Consider the following 18,441-nt stretch of genomic DNA (forward strand, 5'->3'; position numbering starts at 1 on the left):
AAGTATGGTATGCCTTCCTGTGCCAAGATTAAAAATTACTTCTAAAGACAGATTTGGGGTTGAGACAAGTGGCATGTGCCAGCACCAGAACACTCCCTACTATCTCATTTATCTTCTCAAGGAGAAGGGCTGTTACTGAGCACAAGATGCATGTCAGGTATCACTACTGGACCGAGTTTCATTTCCTACGTAAACTTCTGCATAGTTGTTTGAGTTTTGTCTTTTAGTGATAGGGTTTTAGCTTGAGAGTGGAGGGAAGAACATTCTGTGACCTTCTGAAGCAGCAGTGATTCTTAATTAGTAATTCCCTTTGAGCTGGTCTCTGACCTCACTTCAGTTCCTTGCTAATTTTAACTAGTCATTAACAGCTCAGAAATACCCATTTATATATTCATTATTTTTAATTTTATCTGTCAGCTTAAAGCAGCACAGTCATTTTCTGCCCACTTCAAGTGTGGAAGCCCTTTTTATTCCTAGCTAGAATGCTATATTTCTTAAAGAACTTAAGTTATAAGAGTATTCCTCCTAATGGCTGATTATTAAATTCTGTGGATTTGGGGGGGATTAATATACTTCCAGGAATATTTGTGTGACTGTTGAAAATGAGAGCATTTCAAAATGAGTACAGCCTGTGAGATTACTTGGCACAATCAAGCACTCTCCTCTGAAAAACCCGAGTGCCCTCACAGGTGTGCTGTTCGGCAGGAAGGCAGAGGCTATTTCTGATCCATCTTGTAGGTGAAATCCAGCCTTATAATATAACCTTTTAGGTTTTTCAGTTCTTAAAGCTTTAACTTCGTTTTAAAATTTTACATTTCTATTAAAACACTTAACACTATTATAAGTGTAAGATGTTGTTTTCCTCGTACCACACTTTTGGTATCATTGGTCTGGTTGTTGTATTTACTTTTTCTGTTTAAAACAAAAATAACACAGGCTCATTGCAGAAAATTCAAATATAGCAAGACCTGAAGGAGGACAGTGAAGTGCTCCCAACACGGAGAAACATCGTCAGTAGTTAGTGAACGTCATTCCGGCCTCTCATTGTGCATGTGTGGCATCACACCGTGCTTGCTGTTTTGCACAAACGTCTTACTCTCTCAGCATTTACATTATGGAGATATTTTCATGTCAGTGAAAATGCCATCCTTTTGAAGGGCTGCAGAGTATTCCAGCACAAAATATACCATGCTTTGTTTAATGCCTGTCTTCTTCCCACACATTTGGCCTGTTTCCCATTTTGTCCTGTTACAACATCCCTGCAGTGAAACGTCCTTGTATGTGCCAACTTTATACATTGCCCAGTGCTTCCTTTCAGGTAAATTCCTAGGAAAATAGTTGTTCTAGCAAAGGATAGAAATGGAAACTATTTAGATTTATCCCAAAACTAGATGAAATCCTGGTCCCTAACCACAGTTAACTGTTCGTTGGTTGGTCACAGGTCTCCCTGTTCCTTGCCACAGGGCCAGGAGCTGCAGGGACAAGGTGCACACTGGAGTCTGTGTGACTTAAGGACAGTGCTGCAGGGAGAACTGGTCCAAGCTAGACCAGTTGTGTCATATCTACAGCCTTTGACCTTTAGAAGGTCAAAAATGAAGGCGGCTCAGCTGGAGGAGATACACTTTTCTACAACTGTGGCCTGTCAGCCAGTCCAAACATTCCCTTAGACACGCTAAGCCCCAAGCCAAATACCACACCAAGACATGGGGGATATCCCGTTTTCAGACAGCCTTTGGTTTTAGTAGCTAATCATTGTGTTTGTAAGTGGTAAGTTGTAGGTGGAGGCTGTGCAGGACCTCAGTGGCCATCCTGCCAACATCCTGAGTTTATAGGTGAGATTTTACAGATGCCCAGGCACTTAGCTAGAAACACAACAGCAATGGGAAGAGCCCACATTATTTCACTCCCAATCCAGTGTTCTTTCTCGGCTGCCATGTAAGAGGATTTTTAGAGAAGCAGAGCAGTGTAGAGTTTAGGAGCACCACTTTGGAGTCTAATCGTTTTAGACTTTAATCTTGGATTCAACACTCCCTAACTCTGTGACCTTTGACAAGGTATATAACATCTCTAAGATTTAGTTTTCTAATCTGTAAAATGAGGATATTACCTCATAGAGTTATTGAGGAAATAATGTAATGTTTTAAGATATTTCAACATAGTTCCTAGGAAGGCAAGTACTGAATAATGACTAAATTAATAGTAGCTCTTTGTTACTGACATATAAGTTATTTGGACCCTCAAAATCACTGGATTTGAGGGCTCAAAGGAAAGGCCCTGAGATCACCCAGTTGTCTTGTTTTACAGATAAGGAAAGTAACAGCCAGAGAGGGTAACTGACTTCTGTGAGTCCCACAGCTCCTCCACACAGAGTCCAGCTCAGTGCCCAGGTTTACTAGTTTTTTGTGACTTGTGAAATGAATGAAGCCAAAAGTGTTTCTATGCATTTTTCATGAATCTTTTATGAGGAATGTTCTGGCATCTGACATAAACCTGCTTTTGATATTGTCACCATAGTTCTGTGATTTTATTTTTGACAGCCCTTAGAAACAGAGATAAGTCAGATACTGGCTTCAGAGAAAGTGTTTATAATTTGGTTATTTAAACTCGGGTCAACTCCATGAGGTTTCTGCAAGAAATCTTAAGGTTGTTTACCATTTTGTTAATTGTTCTTTCCTTTTTTCTAAGACCCTATCTTCCCTAATTTTGCTTGGCTTCCTCTCACAGTGATTCAAAATAAAGTTCTTAAGCCTTAAAAATAAAAAGTATTTCTTTTAGTTTGGATTTTGGTTTTCTTGATTATTAAAATCTACATCTTGTAGTGTTTTTGTTTTTTGAGGATTCATGTGTTTTCAGAATACAGATTATATAAAATCTGTTCTTACCCTCAAGAAAAGGAATAGAGACTGATGTGTTTGCCTTGAGGCATTTAGAGAGACCATGACAGCTGCTCCACTCCTGCAGCCTGTTACTTGCCTGCAGCATAGCACTGCAGCTGGGAAATCACCAGGCCTGGGAGTACTGGAGTGTTCCCTCACCAGCTTGGTGGGGATTCACAGTGGGGAAGTCGGAGAAACCAAAACAACAAAAAAGGAGTCTTGAACTTGAAAAAAAGTCCGCAATGCGGTATATTACGGCAGAGGTCAGAAAAGCTGACCAGGACCAGGGGAGACTGGACTTTCCACAAGGGACTTCTGCACACGTGTGTCTGTCCTTCCACTTGCATCTTTTCCAGGCTTTCCGCTTGCCCTATTTTCATATATTCTCAGCAGCTAAATGCAGAACCTCGCGCAGACTGGGTAAACTCAACTGAACTTAACTAAAACTCTATTTTTAGGTTGACAGTTCCCTGCCCCCACACACACTGTGACTCTAGTGCCATTTGTCCATCTTCTTGCTAACTGGAAAGCTCATGTCCCTCTAGCCTGCCCTGTAGTCTAGGCGTACAAGGAGCTGTAAGTGACCCTTCACCTGCAGGCCCCAGGTAAAGAGTGGTCCCATCACTAGGATAAGGCCCAGCACTCACACCCCCTGAGCCTGACAATCCTTCCTTCCCATCTATTTTTCTCCCCTCAGCTCCACACATCACCACCTAGGCAGTGTAACAAGTCACTAAAGGGCAGACATCGAATCGCCTTCTCAGTAGTCTGTTTCAGACAAGGGATATCAGGTAGATTGGAGGAATTAGACCTCCCAGGGAGATCTACCTATACACACACTAAAAAACAATCATGAGCTCCTCTCCCACCACACATACCTACATACAGCCAAAGCCAGGGATATGTTCCAACACAGGTGTGAACACATACCTGCCAGATAGACATAATGAGCCCAGATGTAAAGCATTAACTTTTCTCTGAAATAGTCCATTTTACATTCTAGGTAAAATTTCTTGCAAAGATCATTCTACTTTCTGCCTAGAAGATGAACTAGGGTATCATATAATATAGTGTTTATCAAGCTTAGTGTCTAACATGTACAATGACCAATGAATGACAATATTTCTTTAAAAAATTCTAGATTTCTAGAGACATCAGAGTCCAAATTGCAAGTAACCAGAAGCATGTGCCTGTTCTTGTGTCATGCACACGTACTACACATACAAAATTAATCATTTCCCCATGGGCTTATAGTTCCAAAAGAGCAATTTATTTTACTTCTTAAATCTGAAACCTTGTATGACAGGTACCTATGAACACCCATCAATTCCCTACTTAAATCCCTGAGTAAGATTAGAAAGTTAGAATTATTCTGTTACCAAACTCTTCAGAATTCAATTTTTGGAAACTCATATCCTAGCATCTAAATGTTTAAGGTGATCTAGCTAAAAGAAAAAAAGTATTTTGTTTGTTTTAATCCCAACTTCTACATGGGCAGTTATTTTTAATTGGAAGAGTAGCAGGTCTTGGAGATAAACCAATTTTCTCATCCTGAAATTAAATAAGGAACAGCATGAAAATAATGTTCTTGAAGATATCTTTAGAAACCATGGAAAAGTTGCCATATTGCTTTCTAATAATAAATAGCAATATGTTGGATGTAGGAGTGGCAGGACTTGAGATTCTCTGAGTTATTATTCAGTGTCCATTGAGTAACACTGAAGCTTTGGGAAGGTGCTATGTCTATCCCATAGTTTTGTGTGCCTGCCAATACACATACCACACAGTAAGCTAGGGGACGCATAGATCCTAATTTGAGAATAAAAAATGGATTAAGACTTTATTTTTCTGGTCACCTAAAAAGCAGAATGTTTATGATCACTAGGAGTCATGGTATTCTACATCAGGGACCTTAATAAAACTTACTTCCTGTGATACTTGGACCTAATCCAAAGAGTGCCTGAAACGAGAGATACTAGCATAGTATCAACTGATTAGTTTCCCAGAGGGAACTGAACACTAATAACCATACGCACTGCTTTATTCAGTGAGACTGGCAGTTGTTTGGATTTCTGCCTGACCCTTATTATCTCCAACCACTTTCGGAAAGCAGCAGGAACCTATAGCTTCCTCACTCAAAGAGGGCGGATCCAGGACTCTGTGACTTTGGGCACATCCCCCACACATTTCCATAGGAGAAGGATGCAGGCGCCCATGGATGTCATCTAACGCAGTGAGGAAGCAGAGTGGTACTGTGAACAGGCCCTACTGTGAAGCACTGATAGGTGCCCATTTCTAATTGCTGGGAAGAAGAAAGTGAGTTTCCAAACTACTCAGAACAGGCTACAGTGGTACCCCTTTTTCACAGTTTGACTGTCTGCAGTTTCAGTTAGAGTTAACCACAGTCTGAAAATATTAAATGGAAAATTCCAGAAATAAACAATTCCTAAGTCATGGCTCAACGATCCTCCTTTTGACATTTTGTCAAAAGGTGAACAACCTAACACTGTGTCACAGTGCCTTCATCACTCACCTCGAGTCACCTCATCACGCAGACACAGCACCATCTCACCTCGTCACAACAGGAAGGGCGGGTCCAGCCAGTGAGACATTTTGAGAGACTCCACATTCACTTCACTTTTACAGTATATTATTGTAATTATTCTATTTTATTATTACTGTTAATCTCTCACTGTGCCTAATCTATAAATTAAACTTCATCATATGTATGTATGTACAGAAAAACACGTAGTATGTATAAGGTTTCAGGCATCCACTGGGGGTCTTGGAACAGACCCACTGTGGATGATGGGGAACTACTGTACTCAAGTATTTCATAATAAGTATCACAGCTATAAGCGCCCAGCTGAATACAGTGGCTCAACTGAATGTTTACAGAAAATTAATGTCTCACAGAAGTCCACAAAATATTTTCTAGCGTTAGACATTAGTAAGATAATGGCAGTTTCAACTTCGTATTAACCATCAATTCTTTATAACACTCTATACATTTGTCGGGGAAGGTATTGAGGATATTTGGGCAAAAGCTTGTTTAAAATAACAAACCTACTTGTTTTCAAATCTTCTTGTATTATCCTCAGTACCAGCAGGAATAGAAGACTAGATGATGACGATACCTCCAAATGTATTAAAATGCATTTCAGAGCCAGAAAGGACCCAAACAGCCACTGTCTTCTTCTTGCCCTCTGCCAACATTCTGAAAAATAAATCACACAGATTAGATGAATAGTCTCAAGCCAAACATTCTTATATGTGCTTTACTAAATTAACAAAATCTTGTGTTCGCATTTTTCAACTACAGCTTTCCTTTATCCTTTTCAATTATATTTTTCCATCACTGAAAGCTTCCTGTCCTTTTCCATTGCAGGATTATAGCTGGACAGACATCCGCTGCCCCTTTGAAAAACGCAGAGATGCAGCATGCGTGTTTTGGGACAATGTTGTATACATTTTGGGTGGCTCTCAGCTTTTCCCCATTAAACGAATGGACTGCTATAATGTCGTGAAGGACAGCTGGTATTCCAAACTGGGACCCCCCACTCCGCGAGACAGCCTGGCGGCCTGTGCCGCAGAAGGCAAAATCTATACATCTGGCGGTTCCGAAGTCGGTAAGGACTTGGCTCGTGTTTCTGTTTGGGGCATGTGCTTTAAAGCTGAGTATCCTGGCTGTCATGTTTAAATGAACTGTTGGTGTTATTTGTTCAGATACTTTTTGACATAATTTAAATGCATATGCCACATTTTAAATGCATATCCTCCCAGATAAGTACAAGAAAAAATATGATTTTCTAAATGTGATTTAAGAAATGAGTTTTCCCGTTTAAAAGTATTTTTCACAGAATGTCTAATACATACAATAAATGCTAAAAATAAAAATTAACTGTTCTATAATATACTTTTTGTAGCAAGTATCATAGATAACTTCATTTACTCTTAAGATTTTTACTTACATAGATTTTTATTTCTGCTATATACTGTATATTTCCCCTAATGTCAACCAATTAAATCTACCAAATTGGAAACATTTTTTAAAAGGAAGTTATTGTTAGTCACAACCACTGGTTTTTCTGATCTTTGCTTTTTGTACATTTTGATTGTGATTGAGAATTATAAGGGTGGCAGTGTGTGATTGTTTTTTAGCACTAGCAAAGTTCAGAATAGGGCAGATGAGAAATAATTTGGTCAAGTTATAACTTCTCTTGGAAGGAAGAAAAGCACTTTGATAGTATCATTTCTGAAACTTTATTGGGCTCCTATAATATGCAGAAGTTGAAAAACAGAATATATGCTTTGCGATTAAAAGGTATAATCAAAGTACACCAAAAACATACAGCGATGCCTTGGGCACATACTGAGGAACGGGCCAGCGTGACTTCAGGGGTTACCCACACAACCACTGAGAGCAGTCAGGAAGAGCAGTTTGTTAATGGTGCAGTGGCTGTTATAGAATATTAAATGATAAGTTTCAGAATATTATCAGGTAGTTTTTGTATTTTAAGGTATGGGTTTACCATCTGTAAATAGTTATGTTTTTCTCCTCTGTATAAATACTTCAAGGTTGGATAATTCCTATCATGCACAGCTGGGCTTGAGGACATGTATAAAGTTTCTTAATTTAATTTTCTTTAAAATCAAACCAATTTCTTTTTCTAAAATTTAGTTACCAATAAGTAAGTCTCTCCAATGTATCCTTCTGTGAATATTTTCCAAGGTCTCTACAACTATTCCTACATGTTGCTGCTGTTACTGATTGAGTATAGAAAAGACTCCATAACCCTAAATTCTTTCTTCCAGCCACTGACTCAGCTCTACAGTCAGCTCGCCCCAAGCCCACACACACACACACGACAACAGGCATGACTGGCCCTCTTCTCTTACAGGAAACTCAGCTCTGTATTTATTTGAGTGCTATGACACAAGGACTGAGAGCTGGCACACAAAGCCCAGCATGCTGACCCAGCGCTGCAGCCACGGGATGGTGGAGGCCAATGGCCTCATCTATGTTTGTGGTGGGAGCTTAGGGAACAATGTTTCTGGCCGTGTGTTGAATTCCTGTGAAGTTTATGATCCTGCCACGGAAACGTATGTATTAACTTAAAACTTATTTCAAGAGTATTGTGTTCTGTAAGCTCGGTATTGTGTTCTGTAAGTTCTAGGAAGAACATGTCAAAATGCAGAAGGAGCCTTGTATTAAGAATGTACAGACACTTTTAAATGTGCCAAGGTCAGGGGCATGTTTACAGCCTGGACCCTTCCTACATCTTAAGAAATGGCTTCACCTTGTACCCTGTAGGAGCCCCTCCATTTCCCTTCCTTCTTGTAGGAGGGGAAAACCAGAAGGAAAACTCTTGTGTTCAAATGTTATGTTTAGGAAATATTGCCAGACTACGAAACACGGAAGTCTTCCACTCCAGCTACTGCTTTTTTAAAATTAAGAGCAACATTTTAATTATAAAGTATGGTCATGTGCATTTATTTATTTATGCTTCCCACCTACTTTTAAAGGAGTTAAGGAAGCATAATCAATAAGTCCTTTCCCAAACAAAAATGCAGTTATAAGGGGTTTTTATGCATATTTTGTTCAACTGGTTACCAATTTTAGGAATAGAATTGAAAGCAATATATCTTGAAACTCATCTCTTCCTAGTTGAAATCTCCAAGATCATCAGGTTTATTAAGAGATCAGAGTTTTGGTGCAGCTCTTTGGCACAACATTTATGTTGAACACATTTACCCAATAACTTGTTCTGGTAAGGGAAGAACAGTCCTATAAAAAAGCTAGTGAATTTTCTTTCTGAAGTTCTTTGTGTTTTTGAGTGCGAGCAAAAGGTCTGACTGGGATTTCATCTGGGTTCATTTCCTCACTAGTTTCACGTTACTGTACTTAGCACCACCCCTACTACTCAATAATTAGCATGTTCCCTAATTTGCCAGTTTGCTAGAGGCCCGTGATAAGTTTGTGTTTTACTTACTCATATGTACATATTAATTAAAACCACATGTGACACTATTTGTGCTTTATAGTCTTTTATGTGTCTTTCCCTTCATTTTTGTTACCATTTTACAAGTCATTGTGAACTACAAGAAGTGAATTCCTTCCAAAGACATGTTAATAGTCTCCAGATATCCTCTATATCTCATATGCTGTCAGAGTTGAAGGGAATAAAATCTGTATTTACCCATCTATAGATAAATTGCTCAAAACCACCGTGAAGCTTTTGGTTTTTAGCCTTCCAGATGTGTGTTTGTGTGTGTGTGCACATATGCAACTGGTCTTTCTTGTGAATCAGCGTGAGTCCTTTTACTGCCTGTGAACAAGTACACTAAAACCTTTCTTCTCTTTTCCCAGATGGACTGAGCTGTGTCCAATGATTGAAGCCAGGAAGAATCACGGACTGGTCTTTGTGAAGGATAAGATATTTGCTGTGGGTGGTCAGAACGGCTTAGGTGTGTGATGTCACCTCACTGTGCAGCCTTCCCAATGAGTCTGCTGATTATTTTCCTATCTTAAATTATGGAAACATTTCTTAAAATCTACATACAAGCATTTATCACATACATCATTATACTTATTTTTATAGTTTCTGGGAACTAGCATTTTATGCAACCTTGGAGCACATTGAAATTAACATCCTGTTTCATGAAATGTGGGAAATGTCGTCAGTGAGTGTAACAGTCTCAGGTGGCTTCCACACATTTCCAAGTGCCCCTGGGGTGTGGCATCACGCTAGCTTAAGAACTGCTGAGGGACAGAAGTAATCAAACTTTAAAAAAATACTTTTTAAACTTTTTAAATACAGGTTTTAGGACTTGTGTCCAGGATCTGAATGACAAAGTTCCCTAAACATTTTTAAACACTGCATGAAAACATTATTACTGTTTTTAAATGGGTGAATTTAACCTTTTATTTTCTTAAATAATGTACTAAAATCTTTAATAATTGCTTTAAATAAGGGAAATTTGGACTGAATCTATATATACTCCACAACCTCATTTTAGTCAGTACCTTTAACCACTACTTAAGTGCAACAATAAAACAACTTCTTTCCCTTCTCCTCTCTCTGCTCACTGCTATTTTCTACTGAAAAGTAGAAAGGTAAATAGAAGGACAGAGTGGGACATTTGAATAATTATAATTAACCCAAAGGAAAATTCACAGATTGGTCTACTTTTTTATTTTTCTACGACAGATAGAAAATTTTTAATTTTGTGGAATTAAATACTTATGATTTGAAAATGACAAATAAAAATTACATTTCTGCTGTGTTAAGGTAAGCATAAGAATTTAAATGGTAGGTACATGGGCACTATAAAATTCTTACACCTTTTTTGCCTGCTTGAAAATTTTCATAATAAAATTGTTGGAAAAATGCAAACAATTATTACTTTAAGAGATCTTCTCTGAATTGCTTATAGTGTTTGTGTTTTGTCCTTTTGCAGGCGGTCTGGACAATGTGGAGTATTATGATATTAAACTAAATGAATGGAAGATGGTCTCACCGATGCCGTGGAAGGGTGTGACAGTGAAATGTGCAGCAGTTGGCTCCATAGTTTATGTTTTGGCTGGTTTTCAAGGTGTGGGTCGATTAGGACACATCCTTGAATATAATACTGAAACAGACAAATGGTTTGCCAACTCCAAAGTTCGAGCTTTTCCAGTAACAAGTTGTTTAATTTGTGTTGTCGATACTTGTGGAGCAAATGAAGAAACCCTTGAAACATGAAAAATGAGTGGACTTCAAGACTCATTAGAGACTCAAAAAAATGGCCACCAGTGCTTTGTTCCAAGAGTTTGGTTACAAAGTTTTAATTTGGTGGGATGTTTTTTGTTTTTTTGGAAGGAAGTTTCAAGTAAAGAAAGATCCTTATAAAATAGATGTTTCTTATTTAAATTTCCTTACTTGACTACACACCTTATTTAGCTGGCCACCTAATCATGAACATATCCAGCAAGAAAACTTGAAATATAATGAGCATCAGTGAAAATACAAGTTCTTAAATGAATTTCACATCTGTAACTATGATTATGACATTGTGGGGATTGGCTCCTCAGTGAAACAGTCTCATCTTAGCTCTAGATTCTATTTTCATACATCACAGAAGTGCTGTGTAATTAGGTCTGTTTGTTTTGATTTACTCAAAAACTAAGAAATAGTATGGAACAGCTTAGTCTCACATGGTTTTGCTTGTCTTCCTTTGTTCCATTTAGTGCCAAGTGTGTTCCATTTTTAAAAGCAAGGCAGAGTGAGGCAAGGCATACACATACTCTCTCACAAACTTCATAATCGCATTTCGGAACTTTAGAAAATGTACTATATGCCTGATGAAATATATTCACTCCAATTAAATATATTCCATCTTTTAAACAAATGTCAAGCTTATCACCCATAATTAATTTATATCACTATTTTACCCAGTGCTTTAAAAAATGATTATATCTCAGAGGGTGCTAAATTGGTTACTGTCATCCTGATACACCAAGGTTGTGGGTTCAGTCCCGTCAGGGCACATGCAAGAATCAACCACTGAATGCATAAATAAGTGGAAAAACAAATCAGTGTTCCTCTCTCTCTCTCTCTCTCTCCCCTCCCTGCTATCCCCTTCCTCTCTAAAATCAACCAGTAAAATAAATGACTGACCTACAGTCCTCACTTTAAATAAAATCCAATTATTCCAAAAATAAAGCTATTTAGAGCAAACTTATAGGACACTAGAATAACACTGATTGTTATACAGTATCATTGTTAACTTTGAACTTCTTATGGATTACAAAGGTACATGATTTCCTTAGCAAGACACATCAGAGATATTTGTCCCCATTGTACCTGAAGTTTTGTAATAATTTTAATTAAATATTTGTCATCTCATATTAATTGCTTTTATGTGATAAATAAGTCTCTTACCAACCCATCTACTTATTTCTTTCCTCATAATGCTCTGCCCTTTTACATTATGAAATGTGTGGAATGAGCCATATAAAGCTGTCGCCATCAATGTCTTTACCTGTTAATATTAAATATTTTTAACTTAAAATAGACTGCTAAATTTCTTCTTTATTTTAGATGTGTTGATTATTTGTAAAATTCGTGAAGAAGTATTTCTATTTAAATTTTCATTGTTTTCTTTATATGGGAGTTTTATCTTAAACACTTAAATGAGAATGAAATTGTGAGAAGCATATTTGTATTTATGTAGGTTTTTGTGTACATAACAGCTTTATTGAGATAAAAGTCACATATCAAACAGTTCACCATGTAAAGTGCACCATTCTGGGGTCTTTAATACAGTCACAGAGTTGTGCAACTGTCACCACAAAAAGAAACCTGTACTCACTCGCAGTCACTCCCCCAGGTTCTCTGTGTATCAGTTCCCCACGGCTCCTGCAACAAATCACCACAAAGGTGGCGGCTTACAACAGCAAATGTGTTCGTCCTCAGTTCAGCAGGCCAGATGTCCTACATCATGTGTTGTCAGGGTTGCTCCCTTCTGGAGGCTCTGAGGCAGAAACTACCCAGGCCTCTCCCCTGGCTGCTTGGCTTGTAACTGCCTCCCTTCATTCACTGCATCTGTTTTTACATGGCCTTGCCTGTGTGTCTCTCTGGCTTTATGTGGTGTTACAAAGACAACAGTCATTGGATTTGGCCTACCTACTCCCCACCCCCCCATCCAGTATGACCTGATCTTAACTAATGACATTTGCAAAGACCTATTTCCAAATAAAGTCACATTCTCAAGTTCTGGGTGGTCATAACTTTTGGGGGGGACATTATTCAACTCAGTTATACCCCTCAAACACCCAGCCCTAAACAACCATTAATCTTTCTCTAGATTTGCCTATTCTGAATATTTTCATGTTGGGTTTTGAATTTTTCACTCCACTAGAAATGTGTCATGGGAAAAGGGGTAAATCTTCACTGAGGAACTTGACAAATAAGCTAGGACCTTTAATAGTGTCAAGGTCACAAAAGTCAAGGAAAGACTGAGGACGTGTTCCAGTATGGAGACCAAAGAAACATGAGGCCTGCCCTGGCCAGGTGGTTGAGCTGGCTGGAGTGTCATCCCGCACACCAGAAGGTTGCGGGTTCAATCCTCCAGTCGAGACACAGACCTAGGCTGCAGGTTTCATCCCTGATCTGGGCACATACAGGAGGCAGCCGATCAAAGTGCCTGTCTCTCTCTCTCAAAAATCAGTAAATATATACTCAAGTGAGGATTAAGAAAGAACAGGAGGGAGAAGATGAAGCCCAGCTAGCTCAGTTGATCAGACCATCTACCTGATAAGCCCAGGTTGAGATTTCCATCCCCCGTGGGGGCACATACAAGAATCAGCTGATGAATGTATAAACAAGTAGAACAACAAATTGATGTTTCTCTGCCTCTCAAATCAATTTTTAAAATTTAAAGATACGAAGCCCTGGCTGGTGTAGCTCAGTGGATTAAGCGCGGGCCTGCGAAGCACACGATCGCGGTTCGATTCCCAGTCAGGGCACATGCCTGGGTTGCAGGTCGGTTCCCTGCAGGCCAGTTCCCAGCAGGGGATGCACAAAAGGCAACCATACATTGATGTTTCTCTCCCTCTCTCCTTCCCCTCTTCCCCTCTAAAGATAAATAAATAAAATCTTTAAAAAAAAAAATTTAAAGATACGAGTAATGCAACATATATATATGGCCAATTAACATGACAGAGGAAGCAAGAACATACAATGGGGTAAAAATAGTCTATTCAATAAACACTCTTGGAAGAACTGGACAAATACATGCAAAAACATCAAATTACACCACCTTCTTACACCATATAGTGGAATAAACTCCAAATGGACTAAAGACAAATGTTAAGACTTGAAACCATAAAATTCCTTAAAAAAATATAGGCAGTAAAACCTCTGGCACCTCCTTTAGAAATATTTTTTCTGATATATCTCCTCTGGCAAGGGGGAGAAATGAAGGCTAAAAAGTTTTTGCACAACAAAGGAAACCAACAAAATGAGAAGACAACCTACTGAATTGAAGATATTCACCAATGATATATCTGATAAGGTGTTAATATCCAAAATTCATAAACAACTCATACAACTCAACACCAGAAAACAATAATAAAAACAGACCCTGAGACCCAGACAACAGACTAATGGTTGCCAGGCAAGGAGCAGGTAGTAATGGGGAGCTGGGTAGAAAAGGTGAAGAGATTAAGAAGTAAAACCTGGTAGTTACAAAATAGTGATGGGGATATAAAGTACTGCATAGGGAACATATAATATTCAATAATATGTAATAACTATGTACGGCACCAGATGGGTACTGCAACTATTGGGGGCAACACTTTGTAAAGTATATGAGTGTCTAACCACTATGCTGTACTCCTGAAACTAATACATACATAATAGTACTGAGTGTAAACTATAATTGAAAAATAAAATTTAAATTAAAAAGAAAGAAATAGGACTTCCGCCAAGATGGAGGATTAAGGTGGATGTGCCTGCCTCCTCTCACAACCAAGTTTAAGGACAACTAAATATTAGCATCAGAAAACACAACCAGAACACGGAAAACTGAACTTTTCGGAAGTCCGCAAACAACAAATTCTCCGGCCCGGCCGGTAAGAGGCGAAACCGGCGGCGGCGGGTTGAGGAGTTACAAAGGAGAACTCGTTCGACCCGGGCGCGGGCGCGGAACCCAGACGCGCGACTTTTCGGAATTCCGCAAACAGCAAATCCTCCGGCCCGGCCGGTAAGAGGCGAAACCGGCGGCGGCGGGTTGAGGAGTTACAAAGGAGAACTCGTTCGACCCGGGCGCGGGCGCGGAACCCAGACGCGCGACTTTTCGGAAGTCCGCAAACAGCAAATCCTCCGGCCCGGCCGGTAAGAGGCGAAACCGGCGGCGGCGGGTTGAGGAGTTACAAAGGAGAACTAGTTCGACCGGGGCGCGGGCGCGGAACCCAGACGCGCGACTTTTCGGAAGCCCGCAAACAGCAAATCCTCCGGCCCGGCCGGTAAGAGGCGAAACCGGCAGCGGCGGGTTGAGGAGTTACAAAGGAGAACTCGTTCGACCCGGGCGCGGGCGCGGGACCCAGACGCGCGACTTTTCGGAAGTCCGCAAACAGCAAATTCTCCGGCCCGGCCGGTAAGAGGCGAAACCGGCGGCGGGTTGAGGAGTTACAAAGGAGAACTTGAAGACCCGGGCGCGGGCGCGGAATCCAGTCGCACGGGCTCCAAACCCAGGATTGGACCTAGTGAGCAGCCCACCGGGTGAGTGACTACGGAGGAGTCAGTGGGGAGGCGGTGGCAGCGAGTTGACTGTGGGTGCCCCGTTACGCGCGGGTGAGGAAGTGAGCGGGGGACCGGCGGCGGCGCCATTTTCCCCCCGCTCTGACCACGCCCCCACATACAGCGTCACAACCCAGCGACCTGGGACTCCAAGGCGCCGCTTCTCTCACTTAAAGGGCCAGAACAGACCAAAAATGTCGCAGGGGGACCTCAAAGTCCCGGAGATAAATCTAAGTGACGAAGAAATAGCAAATCTCTCAGACGCACAATTTAAAACACTGGTCGTCAGCTTCCTCACAGATCTGGTGGACTATAGCCACAAATTAGAGAAACATATGAAGGCTAAATTAAGGGAAATGAATGGAATTCCACAGGAAACCCATAGAGATGAAAAAAAAACTGGGACTCAACTCAATGGAGTAAACCAGAAGGAAGAAAAAAAATGATCAATCAGAAAGGAATGAAGAAATAAGAATTCAGAAAAATGAGGAGAAGCTTAGGAACTTCCAGGACATCTATAAACGCTCCAATATCCGAATTATAGGGGTACCAGAAGGGGGGAAAGACACAACCACCAGTGGAAAAACTATTTGAACAAATAATAAAAGAAAATTTCCCCAATCTGGCAAAGGAAACAGACTTCCAAGAAATCCAAGAAGCCCAGAGAGTACCAAAAAGTTGGACCCAAGAAGGAACACACCAAGGCATATCATAATTACATTAGCCAAAATTAAAACGAAGGAGAGAATCCTGGAAGCAGCAAGAGCTAAGGGGACAATCACCTACAAAGGAGTCCCCATCAGGCTGTCAGCAGATTTCTCAAAAGAGAGCTTACAGGCAAGAAGGGGCTGGAAAGAAATATTCCAAGTCATGAAAACTAAAAACCTACAACCAAGATTGCTCTACCCAGCAAAACTTTCATTTAGAACGGAAGGACAGATAAGGTGCTTCTCAGATAAGACCAAATTCAAGGAGTTCATCATCACCAAGCCCTTATTATATGAAATGTTAAAGGGACTTATCTAAGAAAAAGAAGTTAAAGAAACATGAACAGTGAAAGGACAACAAGCTCACAGTTATCAACAACCACACCTAAAACGAAAGCAAACTAAAAGGACAGCTAGATCAGGAGTGGAAACATAGAAATGAAGAGCTCAAGTAGGGTTAGCAACAGGGGAGTGGGAGTAGAAGACGGGGAGAGAAGGTACAGAAAACAAGTAGCATAGACAGTAGATAGAAAATAGATGGGGGGGCAAGAATAGTATGGGAAATACAGAACCTAAAGGACTTGAGACACATGGACATAAGCTAAAGGGGGGGTAATCGGGGGGTTGGGGGGGCAGGGTGGAGGGGAATGAAGGGGGGAATAGAACAACTGTAACAGCATAAACAATTCAAAAAAATAAAAAAAATTAAAAAAAATTTAAAAAAAAAAAAGAAAGAAATATGAGTAAGTCCACAATGATTTTGAACTGGATTCTTTTCCTCTGAAGGACATTATTGGGACATTTGGCAAAACATGTCCCTCAACTTGAGAGGGAATCTAAAGATTAGATGGTACTAATGCATCAGTATTAATGTTCTGATTTTGGTAACTGTATTGTGCTTAAGTGGGAGAATTTCCTTATTTGTAAGAAATAAGTATTTGGGTGATGGGGCGTTAGGTTTGCAATATAGTCCCAAATGGCTCAGGGAAAAAAAACACATTCTTTGTACTATATTTGTAACTCTTAAGTTTGTTGTAAAATAAATGAATTAAACTGCTTTTAAAAAATAAACTAGGAGCCCCGGTTGGTGTAAACTAGGAGCTCAGTGGATTGAGCTCGGGCCTGCGAACCACAGGATCTCGGTTCGATTCCCAGTCAGGGCACATGCTTGGGTTGCAGGCCGGTTCCCTGCAGGCCAGTTCCCAGCAGGGGATGCACAAAAGGCAACCATACATTGATGTTCCTCTCCCTCTCTCCTTCCCCTCTAAAGATAAATAAATAAATAAAATTTAAAAAAATAAATTAGGTTGCACCCATTATTCCCAGTGCTCCTGGAGATTGGGGGAGATTGGGCTAGCCTCAAAAATTCAAAGTAAGTGAGCAAGTCGAATAGTCATCCTAAACCAGGAATTTCCAACCATTTTCATCTTGTGGCACACAAACCAATTACTAAAATTGGGCAGCACACCAGAAATACATTTTTGTTGATCTGACCAGAAAAAAATTAGATATAATTTTGATTCATTCACACCGGATAGTTACTGTTGTGCTGGCTGTTCTTTTTTTAATTTGACAATCTAATGGAAGAGAGGTCAGTGGCCTTAACTAAATAGGTATTGCATGTTTTAAATTTTTTTGCAGCACACTGATTGAAAATCTCTGACCTAAAAGCCAGAGACAAACCAGCAATCCAACAAAAGTCAGGTTTATTGATCCGTCGCAACCAAGGAAACTGAACACCAGAACTGTGGGGTGTCTCACCATAAAAAGAGTTGTAGGATTTGGGGAGAAGGTAGACTTTAGGTAAAATTTAAATGAAACAGTACTGACAGACTCAAAGCAAAACAGCTGTGTGTAAAGGCATCAACATCAGAGCTGGACTGAGAAGTGGATGTAAGGCCATGTTGTCGTCTTGGAAACGACAAAGAAAATATGGGATGTCCTTTTCGAGTGTCTCTTATGAGCTCCGCCCCTGTTTAGGAACCGAAATCGCTTCCCTGTTTGAGTCTTAGATCCTCCAGGAAAGAGTGAGAAGTTTCATTCCTGCTGACATAATTCCAAACAGCAACATTTATGTAGACTTTAAGGAACAAGGTTTTTGTTATGTAAGAACATAGTACTCATTTAAAAAATGCGGGCTGTTACAATACCTTTCAGTCGGTTCTTAAAAAATTTCCTGTTACCGTTACAATTTGCCTGTCTGACTATCCTTACGAATAAGGGCACACTTTAACTTTCCCAGCTGTTACAAAAAAATATACACTCGGTTTTCCAAACCAAAGCTAATCTTCCTCTCCCGCCCTTGCTGAACTTCTAGGTTTGCTGGGCTCGCTTCCTTCTCTTTTCGCCCTCGAGTCCCCCACGGCAACGCCACAGCACCAAACTTGCCTCTTTCTCAGCGCACCGGTTCAAGCTTTCCGCTTTCCTTGGCTTCACGTGGTACTTGGTACAAGGGGCCCACCCCCCTCTTCTCAATTCCTATTGGGTAGAACCCACGCCTCTCAAAGCAGTGGAGGAGGAACAAAACGCCAGTGGCCAAGCGTGGGCGCTAGAAAATGACGTCACAACAGCGGG

General features: G+C 40.2%; 1 protein-coding gene across 1 annotated transcript in view; it reads left to right on the forward strand.

The window, feature by feature from the left end:
• Positions 1–11,930, forward strand: part of KLHL7 (kelch like family member 7) — a 56,490-nt gene extending 44,560 nt beyond the window's left edge. Inside the window, exons 8-11 of the mRNA XM_037136306.2 lie at positions 6,265–6,505; positions 7,778–7,979; positions 9,247–9,344; positions 10,338–11,930. Coding sequence (XP_036992201.1) covers positions 6,265–6,505; positions 7,778–7,979; positions 9,247–9,344; positions 10,338–10,621 — 825 coding nt within the window. The 3' untranslated portion in view covers positions 10,622–11,930. The remainder of the gene's footprint in view (positions 1–6,264; positions 6,506–7,777; positions 7,980–9,246; positions 9,345–10,337) is intronic.
• Positions 11,931–18,441: the final 6,511 nt, after the last annotated feature.

Source organism: Artibeus jamaicensis, unplaced genomic scaffold, assembly GCF_021234435.1.
Source record: "Artibeus jamaicensis isolate MK-2021 breed Jamaican fruit bat unplaced genomic scaffold, CSHL_Jam_final contig_3230, whole genome shotgun sequence".
NCBI lineage: Eukaryota > Metazoa > Chordata > Mammalia > Chiroptera > Phyllostomidae > Artibeus > Artibeus jamaicensis.